Source organism: Oreochromis niloticus, linkage group LG3 (genome assembly GCF_001858045.2).
Source record: "Oreochromis niloticus isolate F11D_XX linkage group LG3, O_niloticus_UMD_NMBU, whole genome shotgun sequence".
NCBI classification, from domain to species: domain Eukaryota; kingdom Metazoa; phylum Chordata; class Actinopteri; order Cichliformes; family Cichlidae; genus Oreochromis; species Oreochromis niloticus.
This window is the reverse complement of record NC_031967.2, coordinates 74,794,258-74,817,445: the sequence shown is the minus strand read 5'-3', so window position 1 is coordinate 74,817,445 and position 23,188 is coordinate 74,794,258. Positions and strand designations below refer to the sequence as shown.

Sequence of the window (23,188 nt, the reverse complement as noted above, 5' to 3'; positions counted from 1 at the left end):
AGACCCTCCATCTAGTATTCAGGAGATGTTTGCAGCTCCTGGCATTAATAAAATCAGGGCATCCAAATTTTATGGGATTATCAGAGAGGCGCACTCTCCCAATTTGGGGGGACTGAGGCAGTGTTGGGAGAAGGATCTGGGTATCCAGATTTTAGAGGATACTTGGAAGCAGCTCGTTTTATCATGGTATGTTTGCTCACCTGAAACACAGTCTCAACTTATCCAGTACAAGTTGCTTCACAGAAATTACTGGACTCCCAGTAAATTAGCCAGGCTGAAGCTTGTGGATAATGACACTTGTTGGAAATGTCAGGAGGAAGCCGGGACTCTAGTTCATATGTTGTACTCATGTCGGAAAAATGATTATTTGTGGGACGGGATCATTAACTTTGTGAATGATATTTTTAAACTTAATCTTTCTAAATCTCCAGCTGTGTGTGTCCTGGGCCTGATACCTGACAATAGTATTCTTTCAAAAAAACAGAGACTGTGGATGCATCTGGCTTTCATAACAGGATGCAGGATAATACTGAGGCACTGGAAGTCATCCAGCCCCTGTTCTCTCAGGGAATGGACTGAACAAATGTATAAGATGGCATTATATGAACGGGTTATGTACCGAATTAAGGGGAGAGAAGATATTTTTGAGCAGGTCTGGGGTCCTTTTTTGTTGTACATCGACAATGTCTCTTAGATATTGTGATAAGTGCTCTTTTGGTGGGGGGGGGAGGGGTTCATGTGTCGTTGGTATTTTTGTTGTCTGTTCTTTTACTTTGAAAGTCAGAGGGAAGAAATTGTCTAATGTTATCAGCGGTCAAGGTTATGTTCTTAGGCACCCGGGTGTATAGCCCCTATTGCTTTTGTTTTTGTTGTTGTTTTGTTTTTGTATTTTTGTTTGTTTGTTTGTCTTTAGTTACTATTAGTCCTTATTTCTTCGTTGTTGTTAAGAAACGGACAGAGAACTGACAGTATGATTATTTGTGTTGTATATTTGTTAATGTTTCTGTCCATCCAAAATATGAATAAAAAAAATAAATAAAAAAAATAAGTTTAACTGGAATTCTGTACACTGAAAAACAAACAACCTATAAAAACCACATACAAACAGCCAGGGCCTTCATCTGTCCATTAAATGTCAAACATCGCACTGACCTGTAGTCCGTGCTCGTCAGCACATTTAAAAAGAGCTCCATGTCCTCTGCAAACTAAAAACAGAGGAAGAAGTCCCTCTACACAAAAACACTGCAGATAACAGGCCAGGCAAACATCTATTGATCTGTTTGAATGCCTCCTCATCATGTGAGCCTTGAATTTTTTTTTAAGAAGACTAAGAGCACAGTGAGGGCATTTTATTTTCATGGACTTTCCACAAGCCACAGTTTCATTTAGCATTGAGGGTAGAGCACATGAATGTTCTTCCAAAGATATAGAAAATGGTTTAGATGCTGGAGACATCGAGAGGGAGATGGGGCTCCACGGAGAGTTCAGTGGGGAGCAGTCTTGAATGCTGACATGACAATAACTGCGTTGCCATATCCCCACGATTGTCATGTTACTAGTGGTGTGCGGATCGATCCTGAAATATCGATTCCTCCGATACCAATCATTTATGTTCTAGAATCGATTTCCACATTAAAATATATTAAAATATCAATATTTTAGTAATTTAGGGTAAAATTGTAGTTTATCATTAACAGGAACACAGTGGAAAGAAACTATAACATTCGTATTGTCTACATTCAAAGGAACTACTTCCTCTTCTGCCTTTCATAGTTATGTGCAAAATACGGCTGTATAAATGTCTTGCAGCCCCTTGGCTGAGCGTAATTGTGCGGACATATTTTACCTCCACAAACAGCTGAGACGTGGTTTGCAATACATGTGGCAAAAAAGTGAAGTGTTGTGGCCATACTTGCCAACCTTGAGACCTCAGAATTAGGGAGACATTCAAAGGGGCTGTTGGGGGGGAGATAAATAAATTTTACAGTGTTTATTTATCGGATAAAATACGTTAAATGTCACCGTTATTATTGGCCAGCCCGGAAACAGCGGGGGTGTCCAAATTCAGAGGCTGCTTCCACCTGAGGACCCGACCTTCGTGGTCTAAAGAAAGCCGGGTAGTACATCACGAGCTCCCTCGGTGGAGTGAAAGTCTGCCGTCTGCTCCTTGCTGTATAAAATATAACTGGGCCCTGGCGTAAACTCTCGACCGTCTCACACTTTGTTTAATTAGTTTTCTGTTTGACGTTTATTCAGCTGTGTGAAAACCCTGGAGGAACCCTCCCGAGGGATTAATAAAGTTTAATTTAATTTAATCTAATCTAATAACTTTATTCTCAGCCAAACCGATTTACTCATGAACAAAAAAAAAAAAAAAACCACTGAAAAACCTAAACAACATTTTTAAGTTATCAAAGTGACTTATATATCATGTTTAACCCGAGTAGCGAAAGACCGCGGGGGTTTGAAAATGATGTGTCAGTCGGCTCAGATATTTGAAGTTGACACAGCTACATTCTCACCTAAAAATATATGAAAATAAGTTTTTTTGCGACCCAGAAAGATAAATAAGAGTAATATTAAAACTAAGTCGCTGCCGCCGTTGTTGGAAACTGGAATTGGCTGGGCCGTGCTATGAATTCTGCGATATGGTTTTTCAATTTTGTTGGGTGTCCGGGTGTAGACCTCTCTGCATCGAATCATATCTGTTATTAATCTCTGTCTCTCTTCCACAGCATGTCTTTATCCTGTTTTCCTTCTTTCACCCCAACCGGTCGCAGCAGATGGCCCCGCCCCTCCCTGAGCCTGGTTCTGCCGGAGGTTTCTTCCTGTTAAAAGGGAGTTTTTCCTTCCCACTGTCGCCAAAGTGCTTGCTCATAGGGGGTCATATGATTGTTGGGTTTTTCTCTGTATTTATTATTGTGCGATCTACTGTACAATACTAAATAGAATAGAATAGAATAGAATGCCTTTATTGTCACTATACAGTTGTACAATGAGATACAGAGCATCTCCTACTCAGTGTAAACATGCTGGGGGGGGTACAGTTCTGCAGCGCTATATACATATGGACAGTATTAACATATGGAAGAAGATGTGTATATATATATAAAATGTACAATTTACAAGCCGTAAGTAATATGTAATAAATAGTGTTATGTATGTACAGTTGAGTTATTGCACATAGAATTGGTATAAATAGTGGTGGTCCATGGAGGAAGTGGGGGGCTGTGTTATCGGTGCATGTGTGAGTTCAGGGTGGTTATCGCTTTGGGGAAGAAACTGTTTTTGAGTCTGTGGGTTTTTGTGTTGATGCACCTGTAGCGCTTCCCTGAGGGAAGCAGGCTGAACATGTTGAAACCAGGGTGGGAGCTGTCCTTGATAATGTTTGCTGCTCTGCTGAGGCAGCGGGAGGAATAAATGTCCATCAGGGAGGGGAGAGGGCAGCCGATGATCTTTTGTGCTGTCTTGACCACACTCTGAAGCCTCGCTCTATCTGCCTTGGTGCAGCTGCCGTACCATACCGTGATGCAGTAGGTTAGCAGGCTCTCAATGGACGAGCGGTAGAAGGTCAGCAGCAGGTTGGAGTTCAGCTTGTACTTCCTGAGGACTCTCAGGAAGTGCAGCTGCTGTTGGGCCTTCTTGATGACCGCTGAGATGTTTTCCGTCCAGGAGATGTCAGCAGAGATGAGGACACCAAGGAACCGGAAAGTGTGGACCCTCTCCACACACTCCCCGTTGATGTAGACTGTAGGGGGGCCAAGTCGGTGTTGTGTCTCCTGAAGTCAACAATGAGCTCTTTGGTTTTCTTGGTGTTCAGTGCCAGGTTGTTTTCTGAACACCATGCTGCCAGCTTCAGGACTTCCTCTCTGTAGTCTGCCTCGTCTCCCTTTGAGATGAGTCCGACTACCGTGGTGTCATCAGCAAACTTGATGATGAGATTGTTGTTGTGGGTCAAACTGCAGTCGTGGGTGTAGAGAGAATAGAGGAGGGGGCTTAGCACACAGCCCTGTGGGGAGCCGGTGCTCAGTGTGCGAGTGGAGGAGAGATGAGCACAGAGTCTTACAGTCTGGGGCCGGTTTGTGAGGAAATCCTTTATCCAGGCACATGTGAGAGGAGGGAGGCCAAGAGTGACCAGTTTGTTGATGAGGATGTCCGGGATGATTGTATTAAAGGCTGAGCTGTAGTCCACAAAGAGCATTCGGACGTAGCTCTGCCGCTGCTCTATGTGACTCAGCACAGCGTGGAGGGCTGTGGCGATGGCGTCTTCTGTGGATCTGTTTGCGCGGTATGCAAACTGGTGGGGGTCGAATTCTGGGGGGAGGTAATCCTTGATGTGCTGAAGGACTAGTCTCTCAAAGCATTTCATGATTACCGGTGTGAGGGCCACAGGGCGGTAATCATTCAGGCTGGTGATGGGAGACTTCTTCGGCACTGGGATGATTGTGGCTGATTTTAGACAGGATGGGATGGCTGCCTGATCCAGTGAGAGGTTGAAGAGTCTGGTGAAGATGAGGGTGAGCTGGTGTGCGCATGCTCTTAGTACCTTGCCAGGTACTCCGTCTGGACCGGCCGCCTTCCTGGGGTTCACTGCTAGGAGCACACGTCTGACATCGTGCTCCGTTACAGTGAGTGGAGCGGTGCAGGAACCAGGTGAGGATGAGGATGGGAGCAGGGCTGAAGCAGATGAGTGTTGCTGTCGCCTTGAGGCGACTTTTGTTGTGATTTGGCGCTATATAAATAAAATTGAATTGAATTGAATTGAAATTCGGGAGAAATTCCGGAGAATGGTGGCTCCGGGAGATTTTCGGGAGGGGCACTGAAAATCGGGATTCTCCCGGAAAAATCGGGAGGGTTGGCATGTATGGTTGTAGCAACATCACTAACCTTGTCAAACACCTCAGAGTAAATCATATCACAGAATATGATGAGCGTATGTTGAGATGAACTGAAGAGGAGGACAGGGACAGGTGGTGCTAGGGCGAGGCAGACGTCTCTCACGGAGTCCTTTAGTGCTGCAGGCAGGAAACGTGTTCAAATAGCGCACAACTTCAGTTTTTTTATTTCTATATGATGAACTCTTTATTATTTAGTGATAAGAACAAGTAATCTGATGTCCTGTAATCATTATGACGCAATAATTTGAGATACAATAAATAAAATAAGTTTTTGTACAAAGTATCGGTATCGGATCAGTATCGTCGGTACCACCCTGAGTATTACTTGGTATCGGATCGGAAAGAAAATCAGTGGTATTGCACATCACTACATGTTACAGACAGGGCAGTGAAAGTGCACCGGCATATCATTTTGTCTGTAAGAGAGAAAAAAAGAAAAAACCAACATGTAATTTAAATGTAGTTGTATAGAATGCAATCAGTTTATCTAACAATCAGATTGTACATATTAACAAAAATATCCAAGCCATCCTCAATAATAAAAGCAAAATGGTGTGGATCACACGAGCTGTCAAGAAATGTGAACAGGAAAAAAAAAATATTTAATGAAAACACTTTTTTCTCTTGCTGATGAATGCACTGAACTGTACAATGTGAAAAGCAACTTTTAAGTCAACAAAGAGACTGCAGAGGTGCTGAAAAGAAGAGCATATTTATAACTTTAACTATGAGGTATATTTAATACCAACATACCTTTGAAAGGCAAAGCATTTTTAATGTGTCCATTTATTTGCTCCTCAATCTTTGCCCTGACAGTAGGGCTGAAAGTGGGGCACAGAGGGCAGTGAAACAGCCAACTCGTGGTCTGAGTCATTCATGTCTGTAACACAGCTCAGGGGCTCCATGCTGAACGCATTCATCCAGTGTTATTGATCCAGTACTAATACCAGCATTGGGATCAATACTACAATACACAATCACATGTGTCCACGTGATGGATTTGACCAGCTTTATTTATTAATGATCAATCAACTTATTTACTGCATTCCTGCAATTCTGGCTTGGAGGCAGAATTCCAAATTGATATGTGCATCTAAAACAGAGAGAAAATCAGATAAACACCATATACACATTTAAGTTCAGGTTTTAGCAGAAATAACACGTTACAGTTAGCATGTAAGAGATTTGGGGAGAAAATTCTTTACAAAAACATAATTTAGACACTTTTATTTGTGACATACATATCTATTGACATATATAAGACAATTTAACAAAGGCTAACTAAAATCTAGGCAATAAAAAAGCAGAACAGAATGGAATAGAGAATATTAGTATTTATAAATATATAAACCTCTTTGTGACGACCTTTACAATGTTTTTGCAGGTGGAATGAGAGACATGAATAATGTGCAATATGCAGTAAATGGAACAATGTGCATTGATGTTACAGATAGTGAAAAGTAGTGAAGTGAATTTGTTCAATAACAAGCAAAAATCAAATACATTTGAAACTTTGAAAGTTTAGATACCTCAGGGGAATGGCAGTTGTTGTAACGCTAACAAAGTGGCAACGTAATCAGGGTTAGCAAACGAGATGATTTCTAGAATTATATAATAATTAATGGCAAATTTATACATGAAAGACTCTGTCCCAACCTTTACGATCCACTTTCAAGGTTTCCACAGTCGATGATCCACACAGGAACGTATTTCTGCCTACTGTGGAGGTCACGTGTTTCTGGTTACTGTGGAGGTCACGTGTTTCCGGGTAGTGTGTAGGTCCCAATATGGCGCTCCCCAGTGGCTGCAGCCAGACCCTTCTCCTTCCTGCAGAGTGCACACGGCTCCCCACATACTCCCAACCACTCTACTTCAGGGTTCACTGGAGCTGTAGTACATATCAATACCATATAAAAAATAATGACATAAACCTCAAAATACAAATAAAAAGTTTGTGCATTTAACTGACACACATCACATACCTTACAGGCATTTGTATACATCCTTGTTGACAGTAAACATTGGCAATTAACTATGAATATAAATGAACTATTTAAATAAATGAGCTACTTATATAGCCAGGGCTACACACAAAAACACAGCAGCTAAAAATAGTTGTTCAAAGAAAACGAGGTGGAAGCTGCTGATTCCTGAGCTTTGATACTGGATTTGCTTCAGTAGTTATTCCCATCACTGCTGTAGGAGCTACATTTAGTCACAGCTGATTGTCTTCTTTTAACAATCACAATGACTACTGTTCTAAAAAACAAGCAGACAAAGAACCAATGAGAGTGAAGAACACGATAAAGAGCTCCTGTGATGGTGGCAAAGAAATGAGCAGCAGACAGCCGTCTACATGTTGTAGTGGTTTAGTCACCAGGGGGCGCTGTCACAGCCATGCAGTGAGTGGGCTGCTCTGCTTATGCCATTGTTGGTGAAGCTGAAGTGAAAGTTTGTGTTAAAACAATTAAAAAGTGTCCACTGTAGCCTCCATCTGAGCTTCTCGTGCTCTTCTTCTTTGATCATACTTTTTTGTAAAATTCAAACCTTTATTTAAACATCAGTACAATACAAAATAGAATTAGACACATTAATGGTGTTGAACTTACAAAAAAAACTGCATACCATAGACCAGTGGTTCCCAAAGTGTGGGGCCCGCCCCCTAGGGGGGGCGCAGAGCTATTGCAGGGGGGGGCGCAGCATGAAAAGGGAAAAAAAACAAAAACAAAAACAAAAACAAGGCTTGGACAATATAGCACGGGGCGCCCACACAAACGCAAAGCAGGAGATGAAGCATCGCTGAATATGTTTCCAAACCAACTTCATTCTAAGCCAAAGACTAGAAAATATGGTGAAGCATATCTTCCCTTTGGCTTCACCTGCACAAGTGCTGAGGTAGGTCTCCCTGCAGAATTAGTTTTCCCTGCATCGGGAGCAGCGCTGGGCTGTTCAAATCACGGGCAAACAGTATCCCACAGTTGTTTATGTTTTTGAACCCATTTTGTAGAGGGTTTTTTTGAAAAATGTATTGATAGCAATGTTGAACATTATTACACAGGAAAAAAAACAACTACATGTAAAATAATTACACCGTGATGCCTCTGCCTTTCTAAATGCAGGGACAGTAATGGCCTGTATATGTAAGCGTGTAAAACCTGCAGAGTCAGATTAACAGTATTTTGTCTCTATCTGCCATTCACCTCATGTAAACAATAACGTGGCGCACAGTGTGACGTGAAAAAGGCACATACCTTTGACATTGCGTGACAAACTCTGTATTCCTTGTCCACACGTAAACGCAAAAAAAAGGAGTTTTAAAAAATCTCCGTTCTCGGTGATTCGATACGCCGTTTACATGTGCCCGAAACAGCTGCGCGTTCAAAAATACCCGTGTAGGTGCGGACGGAGCGTAAAAGAGTTGTTTTTTTTTATTTTCTTACTACCTGTAATTTATTGCAGATTATTTGTATTTGCTTAATTGTTTAATAAATGTTTGAGGTGTGAAATAAACCGCAATGGAGCAAAATATGGGTGTGTGTGGTTGAAGGATGTGTTTGTGCGTGTGCGTGCGCGCGTGCACGCGCGGGGGACGGGGGGCGCGAACATTTTTCTTGTTAAACAAGGGGGGCCCAGCAAAAAAAGTTTGGGAACCACTGCCATAGACAAACAAATAAATGAACAATATTCAGAACCTACAAAATAATTATGCTAAGGGGAAAAGTAACTGATCAAGCCAAAGAATAAAGTGATTGAAAGGTCTTGATTTTTTCACAACCACCCATAGTTTCTAAAGCTTTTGGGTTAGCGGAGTTCTTAATTGAATTAAGATACTGTACAAGTTCAAAGGGGAATACATAAAAAGAGGGATGTCTTCCTAAACATTTGGACTTGTGAATATGAAATTTAGCCATTAAAATTAACAAGTTAATCTGTTATCAAAGTCGAATTGTCTTTGGTTTTTGTGTAGACCAAATAAAACATATTTCCAAAACAGTACAAATCCTTTAAATACATTTTCTGAGATAAAAACACATAAACTCTGCCAAAAATCTTGCACAAGTTTACAAAACCAAAAAAGATCTATAGTAGATTCCTTGGAAGTTTTACAAAAGCTACAGCTTGTATCAATGTCTAATTTGAATCTGCTTTTAAGATAATTTTTTAGATGGCTAAATTCTGTGTATTAATTTACAAGATTTGATCCTGCATTTTTCTGATGAACGCTGCTGTCGCTCTCTTCCCTGCTCCCGCCCACTTTCCAACCAATCAGCATTGGAGCGTGCACAGCGTCATCCACACTGAGCTTTGTTCTGAGTGCGTGGACTCATCTGCAGAACATTTCCACAACAATAACCAGCTGTGCATACGCCCCAAGCAGCAGCTTTGAGCTCATCTCAAAGAAGTTTAACAGGAAGGATGACTCGTCCATCACGCGTCCAGCTGTCCGTGACTGTGTCCACAGCAGAGTGTCACCGAGGCTTAATGCTAACACGCACACATGAAGCTAATACCACCACGAGCAGCTGCTCAGTGGATTTGGAGGAGAAATGTCTGCAGCTTCTCACAGGCAGTATGCAGAATGTGGATCTCCACAAAGACTGTGGAGAGCTTGTCCCAGACTCTAAATCCACACTTGTCTGCACAAAACTTCTCACACATTCTCATCACAAGTGTCTTCTAAGTGAAGCTACCAGGTTTAGGTCCAGCTTGTTTATCTGGAGCTGCAGTAGATGAGGTATCCATCCTCACAAAGTAACACAGACACCAGATATGCAAACACAGAATCATACAACACAACCAAGAGATCCAAAGGATTCTCTCTGCATTTCTGTGGCTGATGCTGCTGGAACGAAGTTGTTTGAAACCTTGTTGTTCTGCACTTTGGGACCTGAAGAGGAAACTGAAGCTCTGTGCAGAGGGTTCAATGGAAGCAGCCAAGTGCTGTAAGTGTCTGCTGTACAGGGATGCTGGTTCAGCTGTGGCTCAGCACAGTTTCACAGTGTGACTTGATGAAAACAACATTAAATCAAAACATGATGCTTTCATCAGTGTGGAAATAAGAAAGTTTCCTCGAACGTTTCAAGCTCACACTTTGTTTAATAAACTTACATCTTTCATTCTTTATATAGATTGTGGAGCTGTGGTTTGTCAGAGATCAGCTGTGATTATCTGGCAGCAGCGCTGAAGTCCAACCCCTCCCATCTGAGAGAGCTGGACCTGAGTGAGAACAACAAGCTGCAGGATTCAGGAGTGAAGCATCTGTGTGGTTTTCTGGAGAGTCCAGGATGTGGACTTGAAACTCTGAGGTCAGTCATTATGTTTTAGTTGTGATGAGATGAATATGATGTGAAAGTTGTGCTGACACTAAACTGCAGATATCAGGCTGATATTATACTGATCCACACTGAGGATCTTCATGGTAAAGTCTGTTTTCTTCTTTTCTAGTTTCGTCCATTGACTGTAGCACAATGTTCACATTTCAAACCTTCAAAGAAGAAGAAAAATCCTCCACTGGATAATTCACTGTGAAACTCTCAAACTCTTCATTCCACCTTAAAGTCTGTCTGACACTGAAATCCAAACCAAAATGTCCGTTTGCTTTACAGACAGCAGTCCAACACAAACATACACACATCATCCAAAACACAGTCCAACATCCAAATCTCCTCCACTGCCAGCATGAATGATGGGAAAGAGAAGGAGGAACACTCTGACATTCAGGGTTAGAATGAGTTTCATGAAGCAGACTGTGAAGATCAAAGCTGCATTAGAAGCTTACATGAATGAATGAGTGGACAGAAGTGGACAGAGATCATCTGAAGCACTTCAAAGGCTTTAAATCAGCACATTTCTCTTTAATCTTTATCAACTCTGTTAGTTTCTCTCAGTTTTCTGTGGAATGAAGCTAACAGCAGGCTAACAAGATGCTGACCAATAGTTTTCGATTAAAGGTTGTCATTTGTATATGAAAAAGTGCTTTGGCTCAGCAGGGATCAGCTTACATGTAGAATACAGCTGCTGGATGGGATTAGCATGTCATAGCTAGCTACCAAACTGCTAACTGGGGAACTTCAGACCATCTATCCATCCATCCTCATCCGCTTTATCCGAGGTCGGGTCGCGGGGGCAGCAACCTAAGCAGAGAAGCCCAGACCTCCCTCTCCCCAGCTACCTCCTCCAGCTCATCCGGGGGAACACCAAGGCGTTCCCAGGCCAGCCGAGAGATATAATCTCTCCAGCACGTCCTGGGTCTGCCCCGGACGCGCTGGAGAGATTATATCTTAGCAAAAATGATCCATCTATGGATCATTTTTGCTAAGTGTTTATTCAGCTTAGGCTCACAGGGCTGCAGCCTGTGCCCTAGCTGTCATAGGGCAAGAGGCGTGGTACACCTGCACAGGTGAGCAGTCCATCACAGGGCCAACAGAGAGAGACAGGGAAGCACTCTCTCACATCCACACCTACAGCCAATTTAGAAGCACCAATGAACCTAAGCAGCATTTCTCCAAAAGTTGAATCACAGCATCTTACAATGCTGTGATTGCAGCCATTCCCCAACTCTCTGTGAATGGTACTCATGGCCATTGATCAGTGTTCTTTGATCAGTGGGTTTTGGTCAGTGATTGTTGATCAATGGTCATGGGAATTTGCATAATTATGATTAAGGAACTGACCTCACAGCCCATTGTTCCTTCAGTGGGCTGGTTTCAGTCATTATGCAAATGTACTGTTTATAAGGTTTGGGGAAACCTGCAGTCAGCTGAGACTGAAGAAGTCACTTAGATGAGTGACGAAACGTTTCTCCCACAAAACGCTACGTCCAGATGAACAGATTCAACTTTTGGAGATTTACTTTCCTGGATGATTGAGAATGCATCAAGACGTTTTAACCTAAGCAGCATTTCATTGGACTGTGGGAGAACATCCAACCTCCACAGAAAGGCCCAGCTGACCAACAAGCTTCAACCTACAACCTTCTTGCTATAAGGCACTAGTGCTAACCACTTTTCCCCATTTCAGCCCAAATCCTGCAATTTCCTGTTTCTGACTCCAGGCCAGCTCCACTAACACTTTCTCATCAGACACTGCCACCTAGTGGAGGAAGTCTTAGTTTTATTTGAAGGTTCAGATTACAGTTAGTTCCTTTAAAAAAGAGGTGGAGGGGGTGGGGCCAAAGGACCATCATCACTGAGTGCCATAGGACACTTAACCTTTGTTTCCATATACTGGGAACTTCATTCCAAGGAGGACTGGAAAATGTGTGAAAATCTCCCAGTCAGTTCCTCACAGCACACTTCAGTCATTTCCCTCCCACAGCATCAGGACCAGGGCTTTTTCTCTCTTTGATCCCACTAAGACATTTCCACACAAACACCTCATCAGTGTGACCCTCAGAGCTACCAGCCCTTTGCTACAATCACAAAGCTCTTTTTTGAAATCTGTTCTGTCCCAAGTAAAAGATTAAAAATGGCTCATAATAATTTAGTGATATAAATATCATATTTCATCTGTGGTAATTTATGTTAAAAAAGAGAGTCATTTAGTTAAAAATATGTTCTATACATTCAGCATTAGTTTTTCTGTATCTTATTTTGAAAGAGTAATCTGTGTTCACAATGCATTGTGGGAAGCAGAAGCTGCAGTCAGTTTGGAAAAAACATTGTACCGAAAAACTGCCTTTCTGTGTTTAAACTTCATCTCCTGTGGCCTGAACCTTTATATACACCATCGAAAGCAATGGCTTTTCACTCAGCACTTTCATCGAGCTATTCAAGCCACAATTGTAAAAGATTGTAAGCTGTCGAGAAGACCGTAATAAAGGAGCAAGACGCTCAGTTTCCTGGCTCATGAAAATTGAGTTTGGCTTGCTGTTGACCTGCGTTAACATACACACTGTATCCAACACGCAGTTATAATAGTATAAAATCAATCATATCAAAGCTGAAATCAACTGATTCCAACTCTTCTGCTGATTCAGCATCACATTCATCTTTTGTCCTTGTTCTGCATCCCCACCATGGACTTCATTCCATTCCAAGCCAGCCTTGAGTGTCCTTTATTCAGCTCATCCTCTGCTTTACCTTTAGACCTGATTTTAGCTGCTTTATCTCTCTTTGAACAAGTTTATGTGCCTCAATCTTTTTCTTCTATCCCTCATAACAAGACAGCTTCTTCTGACTGAGAACATGTTTGACTGATTTACTAATCCAGGGCTGCTTATCGGGGAAAATTGTTCCTATTTTCAAAGTAATCCCCATTTTTCTCAGAAAAAAATATAAGTAGAAATCGATTATCTAAGTGAGAACATGAGCCTTTAAAAAGTCCCAGTTGGTGCAGTTAAAGCAGTCCCTCAGTTCCAGTAAATAGTCTTTGGTACAGACTGGAACAACTGTGTGCCCAGTTTGAGCTCTCTTCAGTGCTGTGATCTGACAGACCCACATTTAGAAGCTCCCCTAATGGAGCCACAACTCATGTCCAATTCTTAGTCTTTTCTGTTGGACAAAATGGGAGAGATGATTCAAGGACTTAGTCACAAAACAGAGATTCAAATCTCCAAAATCAAACTGGCTGCATCAGGGCATAAAGCCTGAAAACAGCTTCAGCTGTTTGGAGTTTCCATTTTCTAAACTTCTACATTCTGAACCTTCTTCGGCTCTGAACTGATTATGAAACACTGAATGATTTCAAGCTCATACTTTGTCTGATAAACTTACATCTTTCATTCTTTATACAGATTGAAGAGCTGTGATTTGTTGAAGATCAGCTGTGATTATCTGGCAGCAGCACTGAAGTCCAACCCCTACCATCTGAAAAAGCTGGACCTGAGTGACAACTACAACCTGCAGGATTCAGGAGTGAAGCAGCTGTGTGGTTTTCTGGAGAGTCCAGGATGTGGCCTTGAAACTCTGAGGTCAGTCACCATGTTTTAGTTGTGCTGAGAAAAATATGATGTCAAAGTTATGCTGACACTAAACTGCAGACATCAGGCTGATATTATACTGATCCACACTGAGGATCTTCATGGTAAAGTCTGTTTTCTTCTGCTCTGGTTTGGTCCATTGACTGAAGCACAACAATGTTCACATTTCAAACCTTCAAAGAAGAAGAAAAATCCTCCACTGGATAATTCACTGTGAAACTCTAAAACTCTTTATTCCACCTTAAAGTCTGTCTGACACTGAAATCCAAACCAAAATGTCCGTTTGCTTTAAAGACAGCAGTCCAACACAAACATACACACATCATCCAAAACACAGTCCAACATCCAAATCTCCTCCACTGCCAGCATGATGGGAAAGAGAAGGAGGAACACTCTGACATTCAGGGTTAGAATGAGTTTCATGAAGCAGACTGTGAAGATCAAAGCTGCATTAGAAGCTTACATGAATGAATGAGTGGACAGAAGTGGACAGAGATCATCTGAAGCACTTCAAAGGCTTTAAATCAGCACATTTCTCTTTATTCTTTATCAACTCTGTTAGTTTCTCTCAGTTTTCTGTGGAATGAAGCTAACAGCAGGCTAATAAGATGCTGCCCAATAGGTTTCGATTAAAGGTTGTCATTTGTATATTAAAAAGTGCCGGTGCTTTGGCTCAGCAGGGATCAGCTCACAGTTCGAATACAGCTGCTGGATGGGATTAGCATGTCATAGCTATCTACCAAATTGCTAACTGGTGAATTTCAGACCATCTGTGAATAATTTTTGCTATATTCAGCTGAGGCTCACAGGGCTGGAGCCTGTGCCCTAGCTGTCATAGGGCAAGAGGCGTGGTACACCTGCACAGGTGAGCAGTCCATCACAGGGCCAACAGAGAGAGACAGGGAAGGACTCTCTCACATCCACACCTACAGCCAGTGTTGGGGAGTAACGGAATACATGTACCGCCGTTACGTATTTAGAATACAAAATATGAGTAACTGTATTCCGTTACACTTACCGTTTAAAAAGGTGGTATTCAGAATACAGTTACTTTGTTGAAATAAATGGATTACACGGCGGTACTTTCCTGTTTCATATTGTCGCGGGTCAGGATTGTTTGGGTTTGTTTGACAGCTATGTTCTGTTGTTCCAGGCGGCAGCGTTACGGTTGCCATGGTTACAGGGTGACGCTCTCTCTCTGCGTGTTTCCTGGGTGAGAGAGCGCTTTTGTTGTTGTTGTGCTAAGCTAAAAGGCAGAATGCTACAGGCATGGCCCTAAAGAATGTAGCCTCATGGGCAGTGTAGTCCGTGCTGCAGGGAGAATGGACTGCCATACACGTTATGCGTCTGTGAGCGAGGGAGGGAGAGAAAGGAAAAGTCCGAGCTGTCACGGAGCAAAAACGGGAGCTGGAAGCATGTAAATATAATAATAATTAAAGCTGCAAGCAGCGATATGAGGGCCCTTGCACCCCCGGCGCGTCGAGCCAAGCCCAACACCTAAAACCAGCGCTTCCGATCTGATGTCACATTGATGGAATTCATGCATTTAACCACCAGCTAAAATTTCATCTCATTCAACCATTATTATAGTCGTCCCACTAGGTGGCGCTCTAACCATTACTGACAAATGGCATAACAAACATTTCCGAGCTCGAGTCTCATCACGCCTGTGACCTTTGGGAGAGATTGGACATTGTGTTTTTGAGCGACAGCAGGTTACTGCTTTTTGGCGAGTGATTGAAACTCCACGTGCCGCCATGACCACCCCGTTTCCCTGAACGTAAAAAGCTTCGCAATTTAACATCACAAAGGTCTTTAGATTCCACACACAGGAGATCGCGTAAATCTAATGAAATCCCTTGGAGGAGTTCGTCAAAGTATGAGGCCTGAAAAGAGGGGAAAATGTCGCCAAATTTACACATTAATTTTAAAATGGCTGACTTCCTGTTGGATTTGGGATATTGCTCCAAGAGACTTTTTTGTACATCTTGATATCTCCAATAAGCTTGCCAGGTTTCAAACTCATACATAAAACACAGAGCAGGGGCTGTTGTTTTGAAATTTTGTAGGGGGCGCTGTGGAGCCATTTTGCGCTGTTCAAGGAAAATGAACATATAAAAAGAAATCCCTCATCACATTAGAGCTGTGCGCCAAATTTCAAGACTTTTTAAACTTTTCAAGCCCCTCAAAAGCCACTTCATCTTTCATGGTGAACTGCGCTGCCACCAGGGTGCGCCGTTCAGTTTATAGTCACAATTTTCTCACTGAAGCATCAAGAGGGACTGATGGTGATATTCACCGCTTTTGAGGTGGCCACGATGAACCTGTGAAAATCAGTACAACAAAATGAAAGACATGACATTTCCTGGTGCCACTAGGTGGTGCTCTACGTATTCCTGACAATGGGCATATCAATCTGTTCAGGGCGGGTCTGACATCATCCCTGTAAAATCTGGTACTGATCAGATTGGATTTCATTGAGTTACACTAATTTGTTTCTTCATGGCGAGACCTCAATGTTCGCCATGCTGCTGGGGTCACACCCTTCAGCGAAAACTCACAGTTTTCTCTGTAACCCAAGACCAACTCCTTAAGGCTTTCCTGGAGAAATTTGAGGCTGCAGATGTCACCCATTACAATACTGTACCCCAAAGTGTAAAACATGACATTTCCTGTTCCCACTAGGTGGCGCTGTCCCTGATGTCAAATATGGCAGTTGAAATATGTTCAGGGGTGGAGCCTTATCATATGTGTCCACTTTGGTCAAGGTCGGACAATGTATGACAGAACGAGAGGCAATAAGATTTTCATGGCGAGTCATCGAAATTCGCCGTGGCGCCACGGCCTCACAGTAACCCGAAAACTCAAAAGCTCCGCAATTTAACATGGCCCAGGTGTGTAGTTGACACTGACCAAATATGAAGCTTGTACGATGAAATTCCAATGAGGAGTTCGCAAAAGTTCGAGGCATGGAAATGGCAAAATTAGAGCCAAAATGTCACCTTCACTTCCAAATGGCGGACTTCCTGTTGGGTTTAGGACATGGCCATAATAGACTTTTTTGTGTGTCTCCGAACGTTAGATATGTGTTCCGAGTTTTATACATGTAGGTCATACCCATCTCGGGGGCTCGCGTTTCTCATTTTTCTAGGTGGCGCTACTGAGCCAATTTTCCCTGGACATGTCTACGGACATTAAAATACGTAAATTTTCACCAGACCTGACGCGTGTGCAAAATTTCATGAGTTTTTGAGCATGTTTAGGCCCTCAAAAGGCCAATTCATTTGCCGAAATAATAATAATAATAATAATAATAATAATAAGAAGAAGAAGAAGAAGAAGAAGAAACAGAGCAGATACAATAGGGCCTTCGCACTTTTGTGCTCGGGCCCTAATAACCACTGCAGCCAAGAAGAGTGCCTGACGAGCCCAGCTGTAAGTAAGCTATTAAGACTCAACTGTACACTGTGTTCGTGTTTTCCTCCGGAAAAAATGAGTTCCGTTGGAGCAGCCTTTCAACGCCTCTCTCTGTCTCTGGCAAGCAAAGTTGACCCAGACAACAAAGTAAAGCTATTTTTCGGCTACACGGAACCCACTGTATTAGCCCGAGGTCCCTTTACTACGGTTCGGAGCCGCGGACCTTCAGTAACAGTAATAAATCACAGCAATAGTACATTCACGTAGTTGTAAACAGCATGATAATATATTAAGTAATCCAAAGTATTCAGAATACGTTACACTCATTGAGTAACGTAACGGAATACGTTACAGAATACATTTTGGGGCATGTATTCAGTATTCTGTAATGGAATACATTTTAAAAGTAACCTTCCCAACACTGCCTACAGCCAATTTAGAAGCACCAATGAACCTAAGCAGCATTTCATTGGACTGTGGGAGAACATACAACCTTCACAGAAAGGCCCAGTTGACCAAAAAACTTCAACCTACAACCTTCTTGCTTAAAGGCACTAGTGCTAACCACTTCTCCCAATTTCAGCCCAAATTCTGCATTTTGCTGTTTCTGACTACAGGCCAACTACACTAACACTTTCTCACCACACACTCCCACCTAGTGGAGGAAGTCTTAGTTTTATTTGAAGCTTCAGATTACAGTTAGTTTCTTTAAAAAGAGGTGGAGGGGGTGGGGCCAAAGGACCATCATCACTGAGTGCCATAGGACACTTAACCTTTGTTTCCATATGCTGGGAACTTCTTGTTGTGTCAAAGACGACTGGAAAATGTGTGAAAATCTCCCAGTCAGTTCCTTAGAGCACACTTCAACCACTTCCCTCCCACAGCATCAGGACCAGGGCTTTTTCTCTCTTTGATCCCACTAAGACATTTCCACACAAACACCTCATCAGTGTGACTCTCCGAGCCTACCAGCCCTTTGCTACAATCACAAAGCTCTTCTTTGAAATCTGTTCTGTCCCAAGTAAAAGATTAAAAATGGCTCATAATAATTTAGTGATATAAATGTCATATTTCATTGAAATCAATGATATCAAAGCTGGAATCAAATGAGTCCAAGTCCTCTACTGATTCGACATCACATTCATCTTTTGTCCTTGTTCTGCATCCCCACCATGGACTTCATTTCTTTCCAAGCCAGCCTTGAGTGTCCTTTATTCAGCTCATCCTCTGCTTTACTTTTAGACCTGATTTTAGCTGCTTTATCTCTCTTTGAACAAGTTTATGTGCCTCAATCTTTTTCTTCTATCCCTCATAACAAGACAGCTTCTTCTGACTGAGAACATGTTTGACTGATTTACTTATCCAGGGCTGCTTATTGGTGAACATAGTTCCTGTTTTTAAAGTAATCCCCATTTTTCCCAGAAAGAAATGTTAGTAGAAATCGATGATCTAAGTGAGAACATGAGCCTTTAAAAAGTCCCAGTGGGTACAGTGAAAGCAGTCCCTCAGTTCCAGTATAGAGTCTTTGATACAGACTGGAACAACTGTGTGCCCAGTTTGAGCTCTCTTCAGTATTGTGATCTGAAAGACCCAGAGGGGCTGTCACATCACATTCAGACGCTCCCCTAATGGTGCCACAACACACGTCCAATACTTTGTCTGTCTTGTTGGAAAAGCTGGAAGACATGATTCAAGGACTTAGTCACAGAACAGAGATTCAAATCTCCAAAATCAAACTGGCTGCTTCAAGGCTTATAGTCGGAAAACTCTGCACAGTTTCCTGTTTGAAGCTGCTTCCTGTTGGCATCAGCTATTTGACGTTTCTATTTTCTAAACTACTTCATTCGGAACCTTCTTCAGCTCTGAACTGATAATGAGACATTGAATGATTTGAAGCACACACTTTGTCTAATAAACTTACATCTTTCATTCTTTAAACAGGTTGGGGGACTGTGGTTTTTCAGAGATCAGCTGTGATTATCTGGCAGCAGCACTGAAGTCCAACCCCTCCCATCTGAGAGAGCTGGACCTGAGTGAGAACAACCTGCAGGATACAGGAGTGAAGCATCTGTGTGGTTTTCTAGAGAGTCCAGGATGTGGACTTGAATCTCTGAGGTCAGTCAGCATGTTTTAGTTGTGCTGAGATGAATATGATGTCAAAGTTGTGCTGACACTAAACTGCAGACATCAGGCTGATATTATACTGATCCAAACTGAGGATCCTCATGGTAAAGTCTGTTTTCTTCTTTTCTAGTTTCGTACATTGACTGTAGCACAACAATGTTCACATTTCAAACCTTCAAAGAAGAAGAAAAAAATGCCACTGGATAATTCACTGTGAAACTCTAAAACTCTTTATTCCACCTTAAAGTCTGTCTGACTCTGAAATCCAAACCAAAATGGTCGTTTGCTTTACAGACAGCAGTCCAACAAAAAACATACACACATCTTCGAAAACACAGTCCAACATCCAAATCTCCTCCACTGCCAGCATGAATGATGGGAAAAGAGATGGAACACTCTGACATTCAGGGTTAGAATGAGTTTCATAAAGCAGACTGTGAAGATCAAAGCTGGATTAGAAGCTTACATGAATGAATGAGTGGACAGAAGTGGACAGAGATTATCTGAAGCACTTCAAAGGCTTTAAATCATCACATTTCTCTTTAATCTTTATCAACTCTGTTAGTTTCTATCAGTTTTCTGTTTGATGATGCTAATAGCAGGCTAATAACAGGCATGGTCCACCAGCACAGGTGAGCAGTCCACCACTGGGCCAAAAGAGAGAGACAGAGAAGCACTCTCTCACGTCCACACCTACAGCCAATTTAGAAGCACCAATGAACCTAAGCAGCATTTCATTGGACTGTGGGAGAACGTCCAACCTTCACAGAAAGGCCCAGCTGACCAACAAGCTTCAACCTACAACCTTCTTGCTTAAAGGCACTAGTGCTAACCACTTCTCCCAATTTCAGCCCAAATTCTGCATTTTGCTGTTTCTGACTACAGGCCAACTACACTAACACTTTACACGTTCACGTCAGAGACTGCCACCTAGTGGAGGAAGTCTTAGTTTTATTTGAAGCTTCATATTACAGTTAGTTCCTTTAAAAAGAGGTGGAGGGGGTGGGGCCAAAGGACCATCATCACTGAGTGCCATAGGACACTTAACCTTTGTTTCCATATACTGGGAACTTCCTGTTGTTCCAAGGAGGACTGGAAAATGTGTGAAAATCTCCCAGTCAGTTCCTCACAGCACACTTCAATCATTTCCCTCCCACAGCATCAGGACCAGGGCTTTTTCTCTCTTTGGTCCCACTAAGACATTTACACACAAACACCTCATCAGTGTGACTCTCAGAGCTACCAGCTTTCCTAAAATCACAAAGCTCTTCATTGAAATGATATCAAAGGTGAAATCAACTGAGTCCAACTCTTCTGCTTATTCAGCATCACAGTCATCTTTTGTCCTTGTTCTGCATCCCCACCATGGACTTCATTCCATTCCAAGCCAGCCTTGAGTGTCATTTATTCAGCTCATCGTCTGGTTTACCTTTAGTCCTGATTTTAGCTGCTTTATCTCTCTTTGAACAAGTTTATGTGCCTCAATCTTTTTCTTCTATCCCTCATAACAAGACAGCTTCTTCTGACTGAGAACATGTTTGACTGATTTACTAATCCAGGGCTGCTTATCGGGGAAAATTGTTCCTGTTTTCAAAGTAATCCCCATTTTTCCCAGAAAGAAATGTAAGTAAAAATCGATGATCTAAGTGAGTAAAATGTCCCAGGTGGTGCAGTCCCTCAGTTCCAGTAAATAGTCTTTGGTACAGACTGGAACAACTTTGTGCTCAGTTTGAGCTCTCCTCAGTCCCAGAGGGGCCATCACATCACATTTAGAAGCTCCCCTAATGGAGCCACAACACATTTCCAATACTTAGTCTTTTTTGTTGGACAAACTGGAAGAGGTGATTCAAGGACTTAGTCATAGAACAGAGAATAAAATCTCCAAAATCAAACTGGCTTCATCGGGCATATAGTCTGAAACTGTGCACAGTTTCCTGTTTGAAGCTGCTTCCTGTTGGCTTCAGCTGTTTGGAGTTTCCATTTTCTAAACTTCTACATTCTGAACCTTCTTCAGCTCGGAACAGATTATGAAACACTGAATGATTTCAAGCTTCCACTTTGTCTGATAAACTTACATCTTTCATTCTTTATACAGATTGGAAAACTGTGGTTTTTCAGAGATCAGCTGTGATTATCTGGCAGCAGCACTGAAGTCCAACCCCTCCCATCTGAGAAAGCTGGACCTGAGAGGGAACTACAGCCTGAAACATCGAGATGTGAAGCAGCTGTCTGATCTCAAGAAGAGTCCAGACTGCAGACTGGAGACTCTCTGGTAAGTAGAGTGTTGGAATGAGTGGATGGTGCTGTCAGCAGTATTGTACTAAACACAGTCAGTATGAAACAAAGATCCAGTGTTTCCTGTAGCGCTGCAGCTTCTCAGTGAAGCTGTGAGAAGGAAAACAGCCAATCAGCTCTCTGAACAAAGCAGCACGCAGACCAATGACTGCATTCATTTCCAAGTTTAAAGCAGTGAAGAACACAGTCTGTAGGTGAGGAAGAATTTAGTGAGAGCAGATGTTTGGATGGAATTCCTCCAGTTAACAGCTGGAACCGTCCATCTGGATTGTTGGGCTTGTTGTTGGGGTTCCTACAGAGCTCAGAGTGGACACACCAAGGTTCTTCTAATGAATGAAAGTCCAAACTCAAACTAAGAGTGAAAAACATTTTCATCAACTTCAATAAAAATCCAAAGATTAGAAAAAGTGAAGCAACAATGAGTCATAGTACAGTCCCAGCACTGAAGTCCCTGCTGCTCTTTATACTGGATGTGCTGCATCACTGACTGACAGCTGATGAAGAGTCTCTGGAAACACTCGTTTATCTCCTCTGCTCTTCTTTCTTCTTTCTGCAGGTGGGGCTATTTGTAAACAGGATGGTGTGTGTGCTGAAAGAGGAGCAGCTGTGTCCTGATGATCCAGAGAGGTTGAAGCAGCAGCAGCTTGTGTGTAGAGACGCTCTGACTGGGCCATGTTACTGGGAGGTGGAGTGGAGAGCTTCATCCAGCAGTGACTGACAGAGGAATGAGAAGAAGTGCAGATGACTGTCAGTGCTGCAGAGTGAACTGCTCTGAGAACAGCTCCACTGTCAGACACAATGTAGAGTCCAGCATCATCCCTGTGTATCCCTCTGGATCTGACAGAGGATCATCAGTGTATCTGGACTGCTCTGCTGCTGCTCTGTCCTTCTACAGTCTCTGCACAGTCTCTGTCTGACTCTGGCTTCAGACCCTCCTGGATCAAACTCACCTGGAAAGGCTTTCAAACACCTCTGAATAATAAACAGCATGTTTTTATAAGATAAATATCATGTTTTCATGTGTCTGTGCAGTTGGAGCCTCAGTGGATGAATCACTGCTTAATGTTTAATGTGGATCCTAATGATCAATAAATGTGCTGATTGGAATCAAAGGAATGACTTGGACTTAATCTTTTCCTGCTTTTAATAATAATAATAATAATAATAATACATTTTTTTTAAGAAAGCGCCTTTCAAAATACTCAAGGACATTGTACACAAGCAATAACAACAACAAACATAACAATTTACAAAATTATAAGGATAAAATGTAAAGCAAGTAAATATAATAAATTAAAGTAGCAGGGTGTAAAGGTTTATGTGGAATAGGCTATTGGGAAAAGGTGAGTTTTGAGTCTGGACTTAAAAAGAGGGAGGGAAGTGATGTTTCTTATCTCAGGAGGAAGGGAGTTCCAAAGACGGGGGACAGAGCAGCAGAAAACCCCATGCGCCCCATGGTGGCTAGCTTGTCATCGTGAGAGAGTGCCCCCCCCCGCACAACAGGACAGGAAGTTGTCAAACAGCTAACTGATCA

The 23,188-nt window shown here is 42.3% G+C and overlaps 1 protein-coding gene across 1 annotated transcript; it reads left to right on the top strand.

The window, feature by feature from the left end:
• The first annotated feature begins 9,822 nt into the window (after positions 1-9,822).
• Positions 9,823-22,361, top strand: LOC109196964 (NACHT, LRR and PYD domains-containing protein 12-like). The gene is made up of 6 exons (XM_019351678.2): positions 9,823-9,899; positions 10,028-10,204; positions 13,633-13,809; positions 19,177-19,350; positions 21,455-21,631; positions 22,211-22,361. Exons 1-6 carry the CDS (start codon positions 9,823-9,825, stop codon positions 22,224-22,226), a joined length of 798 nt encoding a protein of 265 aa, XP_019207223.1. The 3' UTR covers positions 22,227-22,361.
• The last annotated feature ends 827 nt before the right edge of the window (positions 22,362-23,188 follow it).

Bases quoted from the DNA above. Each gene is read 5' to 3' on its own strand.
- LOC109196964 (XM_019351678.2), top strand. From the start codon at position 9,823: ATGGAAGCAGCCAAGTGCTGTAAGTGTCTGCTGTACAGGGATGCTGGT. The intron at 10,205-13,632 runs GTCAGTCATTAT...TTCTTTATACAG, and splicing joins TGTGGACTTGAAACTCTGAG to ATTGAAGAGCTGTGATTTGT. The intron at 13,810-19,176 runs GTCAGTCACCAT...TTCTTTAAACAG, and splicing joins TGTGGCCTTGAAACTCTGAG to GTTGGGGGACTGTGGTTTTT.